This window comes from Lytechinus pictus, chromosome 3, assembly GCF_037042905.1.
Source record: "Lytechinus pictus isolate F3 Inbred chromosome 3, Lp3.0, whole genome shotgun sequence".
In the NCBI taxonomy this organism is placed as follows: domain Eukaryota; kingdom Metazoa; phylum Echinodermata; class Echinoidea; order Temnopleuroida; family Toxopneustidae; genus Lytechinus; species Lytechinus pictus.
This window is the reverse complement of record NC_087247.1, coordinates 59,518,856-59,533,371: the sequence shown is the minus strand read 5'-3', so window position 1 is coordinate 59,533,371 and position 14,516 is coordinate 59,518,856. Positions and strand designations below refer to the sequence as shown.

The following is a 14,516-nucleotide window of genomic DNA, read 5'->3' as shown; positions in this document are numbered from 1 at the left end:
TTCTTTTAATTCCTTTCTACAGAAGCACATTGTTTATCGGCTTTGGAAGAAAGACACCAAAGATGTCCTTCAGAAGGTAGTATATCCTAATAAAATATTTCTTAGTGGGAGCATACGCTTGGGTGGAATTTTCATATCATTGTTTACACTAACCCAAACCAGTTACCAGTAACATTTCTCTTAACAAAATAATTTTTCACTTGTTTCTGGATTGCTATAACCAAGCTATTCATCAAGGTTCGATTAATTTCAATCTAGCGGAATCAAACAAAAATATATTTTGTTAAAAGAAATATTGAGAAAAAGGATAATATGAATAAATTCAGTAAATTTCAAATGTTTGGTACAATATCTTTTTCATAAATATACAATTAAGAAGATGAAGTACGGCCAGTCATAAAATTACTTCTAGCATTCTTGTTTAGTCTGGCTTTAAAACGTGTTTAATTAGCAGAAAACTTTAGTATTTGAAATTGACAATCAGAATGTAAATGAAATGGATATTTTAGGGTCTCAACATTGTTGAATCTTGTCTATATGCCTAGAAGAGAGCTTTATTATTAAAGGAAAATTGCTTTGTCATCAGTTCTATACAAAACTGTACATTTTTAATCACTCTTTTCTAATTTTCTTCACTTTATTGAAAAATAAAAGGTGGATATTAGTTTTTATTATACCCCCCCCCCCCCCGGTAGTGATAATCTTCTTGTCTTGTGCACTGTATTCCCACTTTAAATTTGTATAAATCATTTAATACAATAGTAGAAATCCTTCAACATAGAATGTTCATATGAAAAAACCCATGTGTATAGTTTTGAATTGTAATTTTTATCATCATTTTTTTTCAATCAATCTGTTACATCTGCAGAATTCTAGAAAAATGGAGTGTTGGGCAAAAATTAATTACATCAAAAACTGCCTCCTGCCTATCTTGGGGAGATATTCCAGTATTCCAGTAAGTATTGAAGCACATCAGTCATTCTGATTTCAGAGGTTCCATTTTGAAATCTTTGATATTGTAAATCACTTTTGAGCTTTAGTAACACTCTGTTTGTGGGCAAGACACAATCTAGGTACCTCCTTGCTCATAAAGAAGATGCAATCTGGCTACTACTGCCATGTTCATAAAGAAGTTTCTTATTCCAAAATTCTGGTAAATTGTGAAAATCTTGTGTGAATCAAAGACATTCATAAGGTTTAATAGAACCCTTGTCTATTCTGTGTTCCTTGTCAGTCCGACATACAAAGTTCTAATTTATTATCTTTTATAATTATAAATTGTTTAACACCATTGGAGTACCTGGTAAATTATTATGTTTTGTTCCCATTCAGCCTATTCTTGAATCATTTGTAAATTTGCTCAAGTACAATATGTGACGCTACATAAGTTCACATTCCTACTTTGTTGATTGTGATGCGGCAATTATGACTTTGTAGAAACATCTTATTACTGCTTTGAACTTTACACGATTCTTATATTAATATAAGGCATAACATGAGAGGGCTGATAATCACAAATAACTGAGATATGTCTTTAATCAATTTTCCAAGGATGGGTGCAGTTTTTATGTCAAAACTCTACATACAGTTTTTGATGTATATTTTCATCTCCTTTTTTGTATGAATAGCTGTTATTTATCCTACAAACTTTTGTCTCACTTTTTGCACAGAAATGCATTCCAGTGAGTGCAGATTTTGTTGATTCAGTAAGCAAAGCATTTGAGAGCCAAAGACCTTTAAAAAGATGCCATCAGATGATAGATCCCAATCAAACATCAGTTCTCTGCTCACCAAATTACTGCTTTTTAGATGACAAAGGACTTAAGGGAACATCAACTCTTACTGTAGAATTAAAGGTACAGTACACATTTAGCAATATCAATATATGGTTGATCTGATTTTTTAGATTGTATGAAAGTTTGCCCTTGGCAATTAGAACAGAAAATGATTACAATGCTCATGAAAAAAATCTTTTCTGATATTAACATTTTTTTTTCAGGACCATCTTTTTCAGATCTGCTGCTGATCTTGATTAAATGATTGTCGATTAATGATTAAACTTTATCTCTGTTAGTTTAAGGACATATCAACCACAGTGTAAATATAAAGGTAAAAGAAATTTCAAGGTAACTATATTTGTGATTTATATGTAAAAAATGTGTTCTGTATTGATTTAATGATTTTTATTGGTTTGTTTACAAAATGTTATCATTACTTTCTCTGATTTTCAGCCTAAACTAGGTTATATACCCATCCACCATATTTCATCTCCAGAGATTGAAGATCAACCAGTTTGCTTGTTCTGCATGCAACAAATATTAAAGGTTTGAAATTTAAGATTATTCATGAATCTCTTAAAAATTGTCATTATTGTATTCTAAGGAAGTAAATTATACTATCATGTCTTTTTATTTCAATATTTTACTAAAGGTGTGGGTTTTTTTTTTTTTGGGGGGGGGAGTTGTCAGTGATTTTTTTTTATTGAAATATGTTTGTTTAAGCTAGGAGGAGCTTAGGACACCTTTTTATTACATTCAGAAAATCTATTTTATATTAAAGTGATCAATAAACTCAATAATTTCAAGATTTATTATAAAAGATTATAATTGTTATGTTGTGCTTCTTGCACTTATTTCATACAAGTTTTCTGCCAAAGATTTCAATAAAATCCCATTACAATCAACATATTAAGAGCATGTCATTCACATTTATCACAGGTTGAGTAAATACTGATTTGTTATATGAGGTTCTGTGTGTTTGTATATATTATCTTTCAGAGGAAAGAAGGTCAATGGAACTACACAAGCAAATACTGCCCTGTCAATCTTTTCTCTGGGTAAAATTACTTTTGTTTAAGATTTTTTTCTGTTCCCTAACTAAATAAATACCCCCCCTCCTTTGCATTTGAATAGATACATTTGCATCTTTGATATGTATTTACCTTTTTTAAATTTGTATTGTACTTTTTATGAGATGTGGAAAAAAATTTGAATCTGAATTTGGAAAAAAAAACTTTTGGAAAAACAATTTTAATGTTGAGAACTAAAATATTCATTGCCAAATTAGTCCCAAAATGAGATTTATCAATTTTTTTAATCATGCTTCCGCCCACCGTAGTGGTGCTGGAGGTGTCCATCCCGTTTTTGTTCTCGCGATATCTCAAGAACAGTTTGATGTATTGACTACATATTTAGATATTGAATGCATATGGGAGTGACTATGATCTGATTAGTTTAGAGGGACATAGATCAAAGGTCACAGAGAACATGCATCTTGAAATATATCTTCTTTTTGTGATAATTCAAGAACTGTTTGAAGGACTGACTTCAAACTTGGTTTATATATGCAAGCATATAGGAATGATTATGATCTTTAGATTCAGGGAATGGCTTGTTCATTTTATAATTTACTCTACAGTTTAACAATGCGATTAAATTAATTTAATGGTTTCACAATATCAGAATAAAGTATGCAATATACATTACACCTGTGTGCAGTCAATAATCCATCTAGTTTATTTCTCATTTGCATTTATTACTTTATAATCTTATTCGACTTCTCTGTCAACCCTTGATATGTTTTGTTTTACAGTTTTCGTCCACTGTTTCTCTAATGCTGCTTGTGCTTTCATGAACTCAATGTATGTTCTGTAAAATACATTTCCCATATGTCATGAGTGAAACGAGGCACTCTACTAAAATAATACAGAAAAACAATCTGTAATAGGCCTAGTCTGTAAATTATTATACAAAACATAGCATTTTTAATACAATATTGCCAATCAGAGTATCATCACAGGCCATAGAAATTAAATTGAAATTTGTCATTTCTTTTCTCATTGTGTCATTTCTTTTCTCATTGTACATATATATGTACATGTATGTTTATTGAACCTTTTTTGAAAATATTATTTCAGAGATCCAGAGAGAATGAGGCAGGCCATTGAAGGATTGTTCAAAACACCACAAAACAACCTTTGCATCTTTAAGGTAAATTGTTAATGATATTTTTCCTTCTATATAAAACTAATTTCTGATGAAGGGAGAAGGGAGAATATTTTGATGGAGAACCCTCTAAATCATTAACAACATATCAGAAGAAAGAGTTAAACATATACACATACTGCCCAATTGTGTTTGTTGTAATATTTGGGATACTTCTAAGGTATCCTTTATCAATCTTAGTTCATTCTTGATAATGAACATTAAAAGGAAAAGTGTTTCGATGAAATAAAAAGACTTATGCTATCAATTTTAGGGATAAAAATGTGATTAAATAAAATTTCAAATATTTAGTTGTCACAAATGAGTTTAAGCACAAGGGCATTGAACATAACATAAGAGGTTTTTTTCTGTTGTTGATGTACAAGTATCCTATTATAGCTTGTTTATAGAGGTTTATCTGTCTTGCTCCTTTCATAAAAAAAAAATGAAAACCCCTTTTTTTATTGTTTGAAATAGAAATCTGAGAATAGAAAATTCATTTTTGCCCTTTTGATCGTGGGCCCAGCAGCCACTGTGCAGCACCAGATCGACCAGGCTCTATCCCTTCAAACAGGGTAGCAGCAACACCCATCTTTTAATGTCTTTTGGTCTGACGCGGGCGGGGTTTGAGCTTCCGACCTCCCGGTTGTGAGACGGACGCTCTACCAACTGAGCCAACACACCTACCTCTTTAGTCGAATTTTTTTGTTGAAATACAAGTAATTACTTTTGTCCTTTTCAGTCAAATTATTATTTGCTCTCATATCAATAGTGCATATTGTTTAGTCATTGCATTTTATCCAAAATGAATTTACATGTAAGAGAACCCATTTGTTTAATTTCTAATATCTAAACAAGAAAGAGTATCTAATTTCAAAGAAATTGATCTAATAAAAGGAATATCAAAAGTGCATATGTTGAATCAGAGATTGGATGAAATATTAATTAAATTTCTCCTCATATTGTCTCTTCTCCAGTGTAAATTCATTTGCCCCATGAGAAATGATGCTCTCTGGAAGTTCCTCTTCTAAAATATTTTACCACTTTATCATTTATTGATATAGGATGGTGAACTGATTTATTCAAGAGAAAAAAGGACATTACCAACAGAAGATGATCATGAAAATATCACCATGGCAATAAAGAGTTGGTTTGGATGCCACAATGAATCTCTGTCATCAGAGGAGTGTTGTATCCCTCCTTTCACTAAAAGGTAAATCACCTTACTATATAATGATTGCTTTGTTGCTCTGCTAGGCATATAATATGTATGAATTGTTACACCTTGTGCAAATTTTCTCATAGCTTCACACTTATTTCTCTTTCTGTTAAAGAATTAGAGACAATTCCTGTGGTTATTAAAGTGGCAGTGGACAAATCAATCTGGGGATATAGCCATATTTCAGAACTTGCTTGGCTTGAGTTCCATACAAGGATAATCATGCGAAGTGCTACAATTTATTGCTCAGTATTTCAAAGTTTGTGCAATGAGAAATTGATCAAGCAGCTTATCAAATGGCAAAACAATTTCGAGCAATGCTCAAAGACCAGGGTCCCGTCTTACTATATGGAAATCCATCATTGTCAAAAAAAAAAATTATACAGGAACTTTGCACAATTATTTTTTTTTGTGAGTGAAGAGGAAGCATATTGAATTGTCAAAACAATGTGGAATATGTGATACGCATTATATCTAAAAAATATTTTGAAAAAACATGTATTTTAAATGTTGGCATTACTGGCTTTCCATAGTTGTGGTTGATCAGATTTATCACAACTCTTCGTGAGATGGGGCCCATGCCTAATGACGCCAGTATGTCTGGGAGAAGAAAGAGAGGGTAATTGGGCTAGACTGAGTAACCAGAAGAATCAAACTCTTCAATTTTGTTTCTTACAGTGACTGTATTCAAGATATCATAAGTCTTCTAATACAGACCCTATGTCGATCAGATAAAACATCAACATTACAAGAGATCAGCAAGAGGTCTTCACCATGGATACCATGTTTTGAAGGTCAACAACATGGATCAAGTAAGTTTACTTTATTTATTCACATACCCAACTTGCTATCAGATGAATATGGTTTATTACCTTAATCCACCTATCATATTCTTCACAAATTTCAACATGGAAAGATAGAATGCATTGTGAAATGAATGGGTGTATTTTGTTCTATTTTTTTCAGATCATAAGAAGGATGCTAGTTCCTGTAGACTTGCGAATGATTGTGTCCTTGGTCGTATCTTAACTATGCAACATATGGACACTCTTGGTATTGATGTGATACATAAGATATACAATAGATACATGAATCATCTTAATCAATATCCTGAGCAGAAGTAAGTATGTCAAAATTAATATTTTCTGCATGGATTACTCTACACAAGCTTTCCAATTTTGTAACTGAATATAAAACTGTATCAAGTCATAATTATTTATAACTACAATTTTAACAAAAAACCTAATTCCATCTTACCCAACTATCAAAACTAAATGGTAAATTTTTCCCTGATCACAATCAATAGTGCAATGCATTTTTATTCTCATTATTGAATAATTTTCCTAAGGTAGGGAAGTAGAGTATGTTTATCAGAGGCATTAACTGTAAGGTAAGAGAATATTGTCAAGTAGTCAATTTAAGACATGGTTTGATGTCAATCAGTCAGCAAGCCCTCAAAAAGTAGCTTCTTTTATCCAAGTGATATTCATGACTAGAGGGTTTTTGCATTGTTAATGAGCTTGGTGCGGACCAAAACACCTCTTTTTATTCGGCCATTGCTGCTCTAAATGTGGAGCGTTGTGGTCCAGTGGATTAGTCTTCGGACTTTGAAACAGAGGGTTGTGGGTTCGAATCCCAGCCATAGCATAATTTCCTTCGGCAAGAAACTGATCCACAATGTGCTGCACTCAACCCAGGTGAGGTAAATGGGTACCGGTAGGAAGTAATTCCTTAAAAAGCTGTGTGCGCTATGAACGCCTAGCTTAGCCGGGTAATATAGGAGCGCCTTGAGCACCTAACAAGGTGGATATGTGCGCAATATAAATACCCTATATTATTATTATTATTATTAAATATTGACCAAATTTCATTTCATGTTTGTGGTATCTTTATAAAGAAGAAAAATAATTCTTTCAGGTCATGTGTTTGGATTTTTAAAAAGATTTTGTAATATAGGGAAAACTTTTGATCTAAAACATGAAACAAAATAATTATTTTCATGCAACAAAAGTTATTGTTTTTACACTTAATTTCTATTTGAGCCCAAATGATTTTTAGCTTATGATAAAGCTGAAGATCTAAGCTTTAATATGATGTGATTTTTATAAGAAGAGGTATTTTAGATGGGTCAGCAGCCAGCTTTCCATAGGCCAAGTACATTTAGCAGCTCAAAAACAAGAATACTGCGCTCTGATTGGTCATAGAGACCACACACCCACACAAATTCCAATGTTCCCCACACTGGGCCTTTGCAAGGTCACACCATGTGCTAATCTCTTCAAATTACCCGCGCCTGTTTTTTTTAAACATTATTCAGCAAATCAGAACCCTAGATTTTATGCTACTTAGAAATTTCAGAAATCTCGTCTTGCATCTTGATGGAAAAAGCTGGCTGCTGACCCATCTAAAAAGTGCCACATAACAAGAGTGACATTGTATGAAAGTATGTATTTTGAGCTTTCTGATGATCGATATAAATAATGTTTGTGCCCAAAACACAAAATTTGCAAGAGAAAACTGAAGAAGAAAATTCTGTTGAGGTATCTTTTCAGGCTTGAAATTCACTTATTTATCAAAATATTTGATTCTAAAGAAATATTCAATATAAAAGAGTAACGTTTACTCTTTCCTGTGGTACAAAAATAATCAATTTTACTCAAGGAGAAAATGGTTTAATTCTTTGAGAAAGAATGTCTCACAATTCACAAGATTTTGCAGGGATATGAATTCAGCCATGAGAGGACTTGGATAAATCTTGCTCATTTGCTCTTTAACATACTTGCAGACTGACAGATGTTATAAAAAGAATATATGATGGCTAATCATATGTTATACAATATGTAGTTATTTTTTCTTTGATTATCACTAGAAATGTATAATTTGGAGTGGGATTAATATCATGCAGTTGCCATATCTTCTGAACAAAAAAAAGAGGAGAAGTTTTTTTTTGAAGAAGTAGTATAGAGGAAAATTTCAGGCCGAGTTGTTATGGACAGCTCTGCTTAACAATTTAAGTAAATTGAAGGACAAAATCCTTCCAAAGACCTTGATGCTATCAAAACTGCGTAAGGTATTCATGTCTCAAACGTTCTTCAAGTTCCACATTTCTTTGAAAGAGTAAGGTGTGGTTGTAATCTATAACAAATTATACAAAAATAAACATTTCCCCAAAATTACTGTTTAATGAATGAAAAGGCGAAGTCACAAATTTTGACTACCTGGTATGTACTACAACAATTCTTGTTTAAAACTGTTTTAGAGTCTTTATTGATTTTTTTATGAATGCAAATGTTGTAAGTTTTATCTTGTATTGCAGATAAAGTTTCAGATTTGTCTTGAATTCTTTTCAGGGAGGGATTAAGCATCACTGACCCATCTTTGACAGTTAGCTCATCAACAATTCTAAAGCAGAGATTGAGTGATGATGAGGTAAAAGATCTACCAATTCAAGAGTGTGTAAATCTTCTCAAAACCTACATGATGTCAAGGACAGCTAGGGATTGCTCTGTTTTGATTACATTCAAAGCAGCAGACATTTCAAGGTATGCTCAGGACCTTTTTATGTCTTGCTTTTTAAGGCACAGTTCCCTCGTGGAAAGGTAAATGTGCAGCATTTTTTTTGTAATGGATATGGCCATGCAAGGGTATGAATGTTGCACATTTTAACTTTCAGAGACTTGCGTAAGCTTGTCAACGGCAAGCTAAGTAGGCTATTTGCAAGCGGAAGATATTCTAGTTTTTTGTATCGCCTGCATAGCTGAGCGATACTATAGGCGCTGCTTTTCCGACGACGGTGTCGTCAAAATTGAAATCTTAACCAAGGTTAAGTTTTTGAAATATCGTCATAACTTAGAAAGTATTTTGACCTAGTCCATGAAACTTGGAGATAAGGGTGATAGTGTATCACTGAAGATCCTGCCTGAGTTTTAGGTCACATGACCAAGGTCACTTGGGGTCAACAAACTTTGACCATGTCGGGGATATTTGTGGAATTGTCATCATAACTCTGAAATTTTATGGATCTAGTTCATGAAACTTAGACATAAGAGCAATGAAGTATCCCTGAACATCCTATGCGAGTTTCAGGTCACATGACCAAGGTCAAAGGTCATTTAGGGTCAACAAAATTTGATAATGTTGGGGGTATTTGTGAAATTGACATCATAACTTTAAAAGTTTATAGATCTACAGGTCATGAAACTTGGACATAAGAGTAACTATGTATCCTTGAATATCCTGTGCGTGTTTCAGGTCACATGACCAAGATCAAAGGTCATTTAAGGTCAGTGAACTTTGGCCGTGTTGGGGGTATTTGTTTAATTGGCATCAGAACTTAGAAAGTTTATGGATCTACACATGTACTAGTAGTTCATGAAAAATAGATATACATGTATAAGGGTAATCAAGTATGAATGATTGTTTTGCACACGTCTTAGGTCACATGATCATAGTCAAAGATCATGTTGGGTCAATGAACATAGTATTTTGAGTGTTTTCTTTTGTGAATAATTATTCAATTGCTGTTTTCAAAGTCAGCACTGCTGCTATTTTGAATTGCGTAATGCAGGCGAGACAGCCAGAGGCGTTCCACTTGTTTAAACAAAGTTATTCATTTTCCTTTCACTCTCTTTATGCATGAAAAGTTATGGTTTTTTTCGCTCTTGCAAATCTTCTTGGATATCAAAATTTTATTGATTTTGGTAGATATTGTCAAATGTTTTAAGTTTATCACAACTACAAAAATGAAACTTCACTTTATACATGTGGAATTATGAAATCTGTAGTGCCTTCTTATAATCTAATTTTACTTCAAACTATTTTTGTTGCCCAAATTCCAATGAAGCTTATAATATTTTTTTCCTATATTTTGTCTTTTGTATCACGCTGCCCACCTCTCCCTCTTTCTCATTCCTTTCTTTTATTTCTCTTCCACCCTTCAGTACCATGGATGGGGATATTGTATCCTTGAAGGAACAGAGATTCCATGTAGCATGTCACCTAGTCGACCTAGATTCTAAGTCACCTGCTAAGATTCCTTATTACCATAAACAAAAACACCTTATCTCAGAAACCTATCATAGCAGGTAATGTTGAATTCTGAGCTGGCAATCAAGATTTCTTACTGCAACAAATTTCATCTAAGCTAAGTATTCAGTTACACAGATTTGATTTTATGATTGCAAACTGGACATCAATTTCAGATTGAATCTTGCTGTATAGTGAACTTAAAATAATGTGTTGACAGAAAGTAAAAAATATCATTGAAATATTGAGGAAAAAATGCATTATAAAACCTTCTCCCAATTCGTTTGAAAATCATTTGTAAATCTATGATAGAAGGTATAGGACAGAAACTTTGTCTTATATTCACATTTATAATTTTGCTTCACAATAGTTTCACAAATTCCGCATTTAATGAAATCTCAATCAATTATCTTTGTGATTGTTTGTAGAACTTTTTGTTTTATTTGTTATAACTTGATATGATTGGTTGTCATACATGATTATATTCCACCATTTTTTGTGTGTATGAAAATAAGAGTCTGTTTATTTTTCCATTATTTTGTATATCAATTATCATATGTATGAAATGCATATCCTTGATGCTTAAGATTTTTTTCTGATCTATTTTTTAATGTAAGCCTTAGGATAAGATGTATTATTCTTAGTCGATAAGGTGGATATTTTAATTGTGTTTTATAAGTGTATCTGTCGATATCATGAAGCTGTTTAGTAACTAAATTCTGCCAAACCAAGAAGATTCTATGACTGGAGATCCAACAGGCAACAAATTTATTCAAGCAGCTGTTCACTTCTAAAGAAGCACAAAAGAAAGAACGGCAGTAAGGACCTTTTTCATGTCCGCCTTCGAAGCCACCAGTTTCAGTGAAGAAATCCGAGGAGTGAAATTTTACCAATATCCATTTGTATCAATTTTCAATCTTTCATATTAATAAACAAACTGAAATTTGAACGCATTACAAGACATCAATAACCAAGCACTATTACACCGATATACTGCCCAGATTATATCAATTAACCTTTGATTAGTGAAAAAAGTAAGAATTTGACCTTTCCTGAAACCAGATTTTAACACTTTTTCTGATCGTTTGCGGTGAATGAAAATTTCAAATGTGGTCGGTGGAATATTGTTATTCATTATTGTATATGCCAGATGAGTGCCCGTACATGCCCAGTTGAGTAAATTTGAGTCATATTTCAGGACATATTGCAGAGTTTATTTTCGCATGCCTTCGAATTATGTACTACACATATAACCAGACCAAGATGCAGCGAAAAAGTAATTATCATCACAATAGCATATTTCCCTTTAATATATGACCTATAGCTGCGGAGTCATGCGGGAATCATTTGTCTACACAATTGCAAGAGATGTTGAGCAAAGTGCATGCCTGACATACTTTCTGCTGGCGGTTTTTAACCTTGTTCAAAGGGATTTTATTTGCTGTTACTCCATCTCATTTGAAACCTCCTTGGCCAAACTAACAGATAAGCATGATGAGCATAGTGTTTTTTTGAAATTTGTTAAGTTTGTTCAGTATTAATAATTTGTTTTATAAAACGGGTTCAGAGATGTAGCCAGTAGTGAGTGGGTATGCAAGTCAAATGTTTATGCTTTAATTTCATGTAACCACCCAGCCATGCATTTTTCTTGCAGCACTGCATTTTGGGTGCATCATTTTGCCCATAGCCCTTAAACTGAGACACCATCTGAAATACGCATTCTTTCAAAGGAAAGGCATGCTGCTGGTGCTACATGCATACTAGATACACCTGTGATATCATAATACCTTTCAATCTATGCAATCCTAAAAAATTTAGAGAGATTCGAGCAACCTTTTCTTATGAATTCACACTGATTTCCGTTTTATAAGACAAATAATGCACATATTTAAATTTGTGGAGTTAGTGGCAATGCAGGCATCTCAGGTTTTAGCAATAACATGCGAATACCCTTGAGTGTGCTGCATCGCCATAACGCACTGATAAATGTGCATTATATGTACATTATAGTATTGACACTGAAATAGTCACATTGCATATACGCAACAGACAAGAAAATGACTAAATCAGTCAATATTGCTCTCTCTGGATATATTATGCCCTATATTCCTTGGATATCAATCTCAGTTGAGTGCATTATAAGATGCTTAAATATACATTAAATACATGTATACCTGAAAGATTTACTGAAATATTTTGCCTTATATATTTAAAGTTTACTTTATATATGCTGCAATTTTTCTGTTACTAGTTTCATATTCATTGTTGCAAATTATTATTTAGTTATGTAATGAAAAAAGTGAATGAATTGTGTGCATTGTGAGTAACAGAGTTCTACTAATCATTACTATTTCATATACAAGTTGGAAGTCTTAATAGACCAGGAAAACCTCTAAAGTATTATTTTAAATCGATTTTTCAGTTTATGTGTGTAAAAGGAAATTTAAATGATTCATGATCAAGCAATTACTTGTCTGTTGAAATTTAGGATGAGTAGTGATCAGGTTTAAACAAGAAACAACCAAATGTATTGCAGAATTCATCATTTTCTCATGAATAACTATTTTCTCAGTGTGCTATTGTGATGAGTAAGAAGGCATTATATATCATAATCTGACATTTGTGATCATAAAGTAAACAAATGATAAGAGTGTTTTTAACTAAAGATTTTTGTTGTATTTCACATTCTGGTATCACAATGAAACATGGATATAAATAAGTTTTTTAATGGAGATATTGATAGATGATCATTTTCTGCTTTGTTGAAGGCATTCTCAGGTTTCACAGGGCCTTTATTCAGAGAGATTATATGAGTCGGCAAGTTGATATAATCATTCAGAACTAATTGCCCACTGATGGTGTAATATACAAAAGGGATTTTGTTAAAAATGCTCTATATCTAATGAGAATACCAAAGAATTTATATTTGTCTTAGTTTTTAGCAATGGTTGCAAATTTTAATTTTCAGAAATAACTGCAAATTAGTAATGATGATAGTAATAACAGAACAGATCTTGTATAGGCATTTTACTTTTTAAAGGTCTCAATGCAGGTTAGGAAAATGAAAGAAGAACAGATAGGGGAAAGCTGCTGGTAATGCTATGGTGATATTTTCAGTTCAAAAATATGTTTTCAGTGCAAACTTGAATTGCCCAATTGTATGAACTTGCATTAAATTGTGTGGGATACTATTCCAGAGTTCCGGTGCATAATCCCCCATTCACCTTAAAACTTTGCATTAACAACAGCTACAAGTCTTTATGAAGAGATCTTAGATTTGGAACAGGTTTGTATTTATATGCATTATACCTGTGAATTATTATGGTTATTTTGGACAGGCATGAAATCTAAACATTTGTGCAGAATGTGTATTGAAATTGTTTATTTTCTAACCTACGCAAATGTAGTTGTATATTTTTATTCCATCAAAATATCCAAATAAGGTTTTATTGTCTCGCCTGTATAGCAGAGCGAGACTATAGGCGCCGCTTTTCCAACGGCGACGGCAGCAGCGTCGTCAACGTTGAAATCTTAACCAAGGTTAAGTTTTTGAAATGTCATCATAACTTAGAAAGTATTTGGACCTAGTTTATGAAACTTGGACATAAGGGTAATCAAGTATTACTGAACATCTTGCCTGAGTTTCAGGTCACAAGACCAAGGTCAAAAGGTCATTTAGGTCCAATGAAGTTAGACCAGGTTTGGGGACTCAATATCAAAATCTTAACCAAGGTTAAGTTTTTGAAATGTCATAACTTAGAAAGTATATGGACCTAGTTCATAAAAACTTAGACATAGGGGTAATAGTGTATCACTGAAGATCCTACCTTAGTTTCAGTTCACATGATTAAGGTCAAATGTCATTTAAAGGTCAATTAACTTTGGCCATGTTGGGGTTATTTGAGGAATTGTCATCATAACTTAAAAAGTTTATGGATCTAGGTCATGAAACTTGGACATAAGAGTAATCAAGTATCATTGAATATCCTGTGTGAATTTCAAGTCACATGACCAAGGTCAAAGGTCAATGAACTGTGGCCGTGTTGGGAATATGTGTTGAGTTGGCATCATAACTTAGAAAATTTATGGATCTAGCTCATGAAACATCGACATAAGGGTAATCTAGTATGAATGATTGTTTTGCACATGTATTAGGTCACATGATCATGGTCTAAGGTCATTTTGGGTCAATGGACAATATTTTATTATAATATTTTCTATTATTAACGTAAAAGTTGATGGACGCTAACCTAAAATCATTGATAATAAATGCTACAAAATATATTGTA

General features: G+C 32.7%; 1 protein-coding gene across 1 annotated transcript in view; it reads left to right on the top strand.

Annotated features, from left to right (window-relative positions):
- LOC129256885 (inositol-pentakisphosphate 2-kinase-like) overlaps positions 1 to 14,516 on the top strand; it is a 24,284-nt gene extending 9,768 nt beyond the window's left edge. Inside the window, exons 3-13 of the mRNA XM_054895097.2 lie at positions 23 to 76; positions 869 to 955; positions 1,671 to 1,856; positions 2,232 to 2,324; positions 2,778 to 2,836; positions 3,917 to 3,989; positions 5,048 to 5,196; positions 5,881 to 6,014; positions 6,169 to 6,322; positions 8,553 to 8,744; positions 10,143 to 14,516. Of these exons, the coding sequence (XP_054751072.2) occupies positions 23 to 76; positions 869 to 955; positions 1,671 to 1,856; positions 2,232 to 2,324; positions 2,778 to 2,836; positions 3,917 to 3,989; positions 5,048 to 5,196; positions 5,881 to 6,014; positions 6,169 to 6,322; positions 8,553 to 8,744; positions 10,143 to 10,290 (1,329 nt within the window). The 3' untranslated portion in view covers positions 10,291 to 14,516. The remainder of the gene's footprint in view (positions 1 to 22; positions 77 to 868; positions 956 to 1,670; positions 1,857 to 2,231; positions 2,325 to 2,777; positions 2,837 to 3,916; positions 3,990 to 5,047; positions 5,197 to 5,880; positions 6,015 to 6,168; positions 6,323 to 8,552; positions 8,745 to 10,142) is intronic.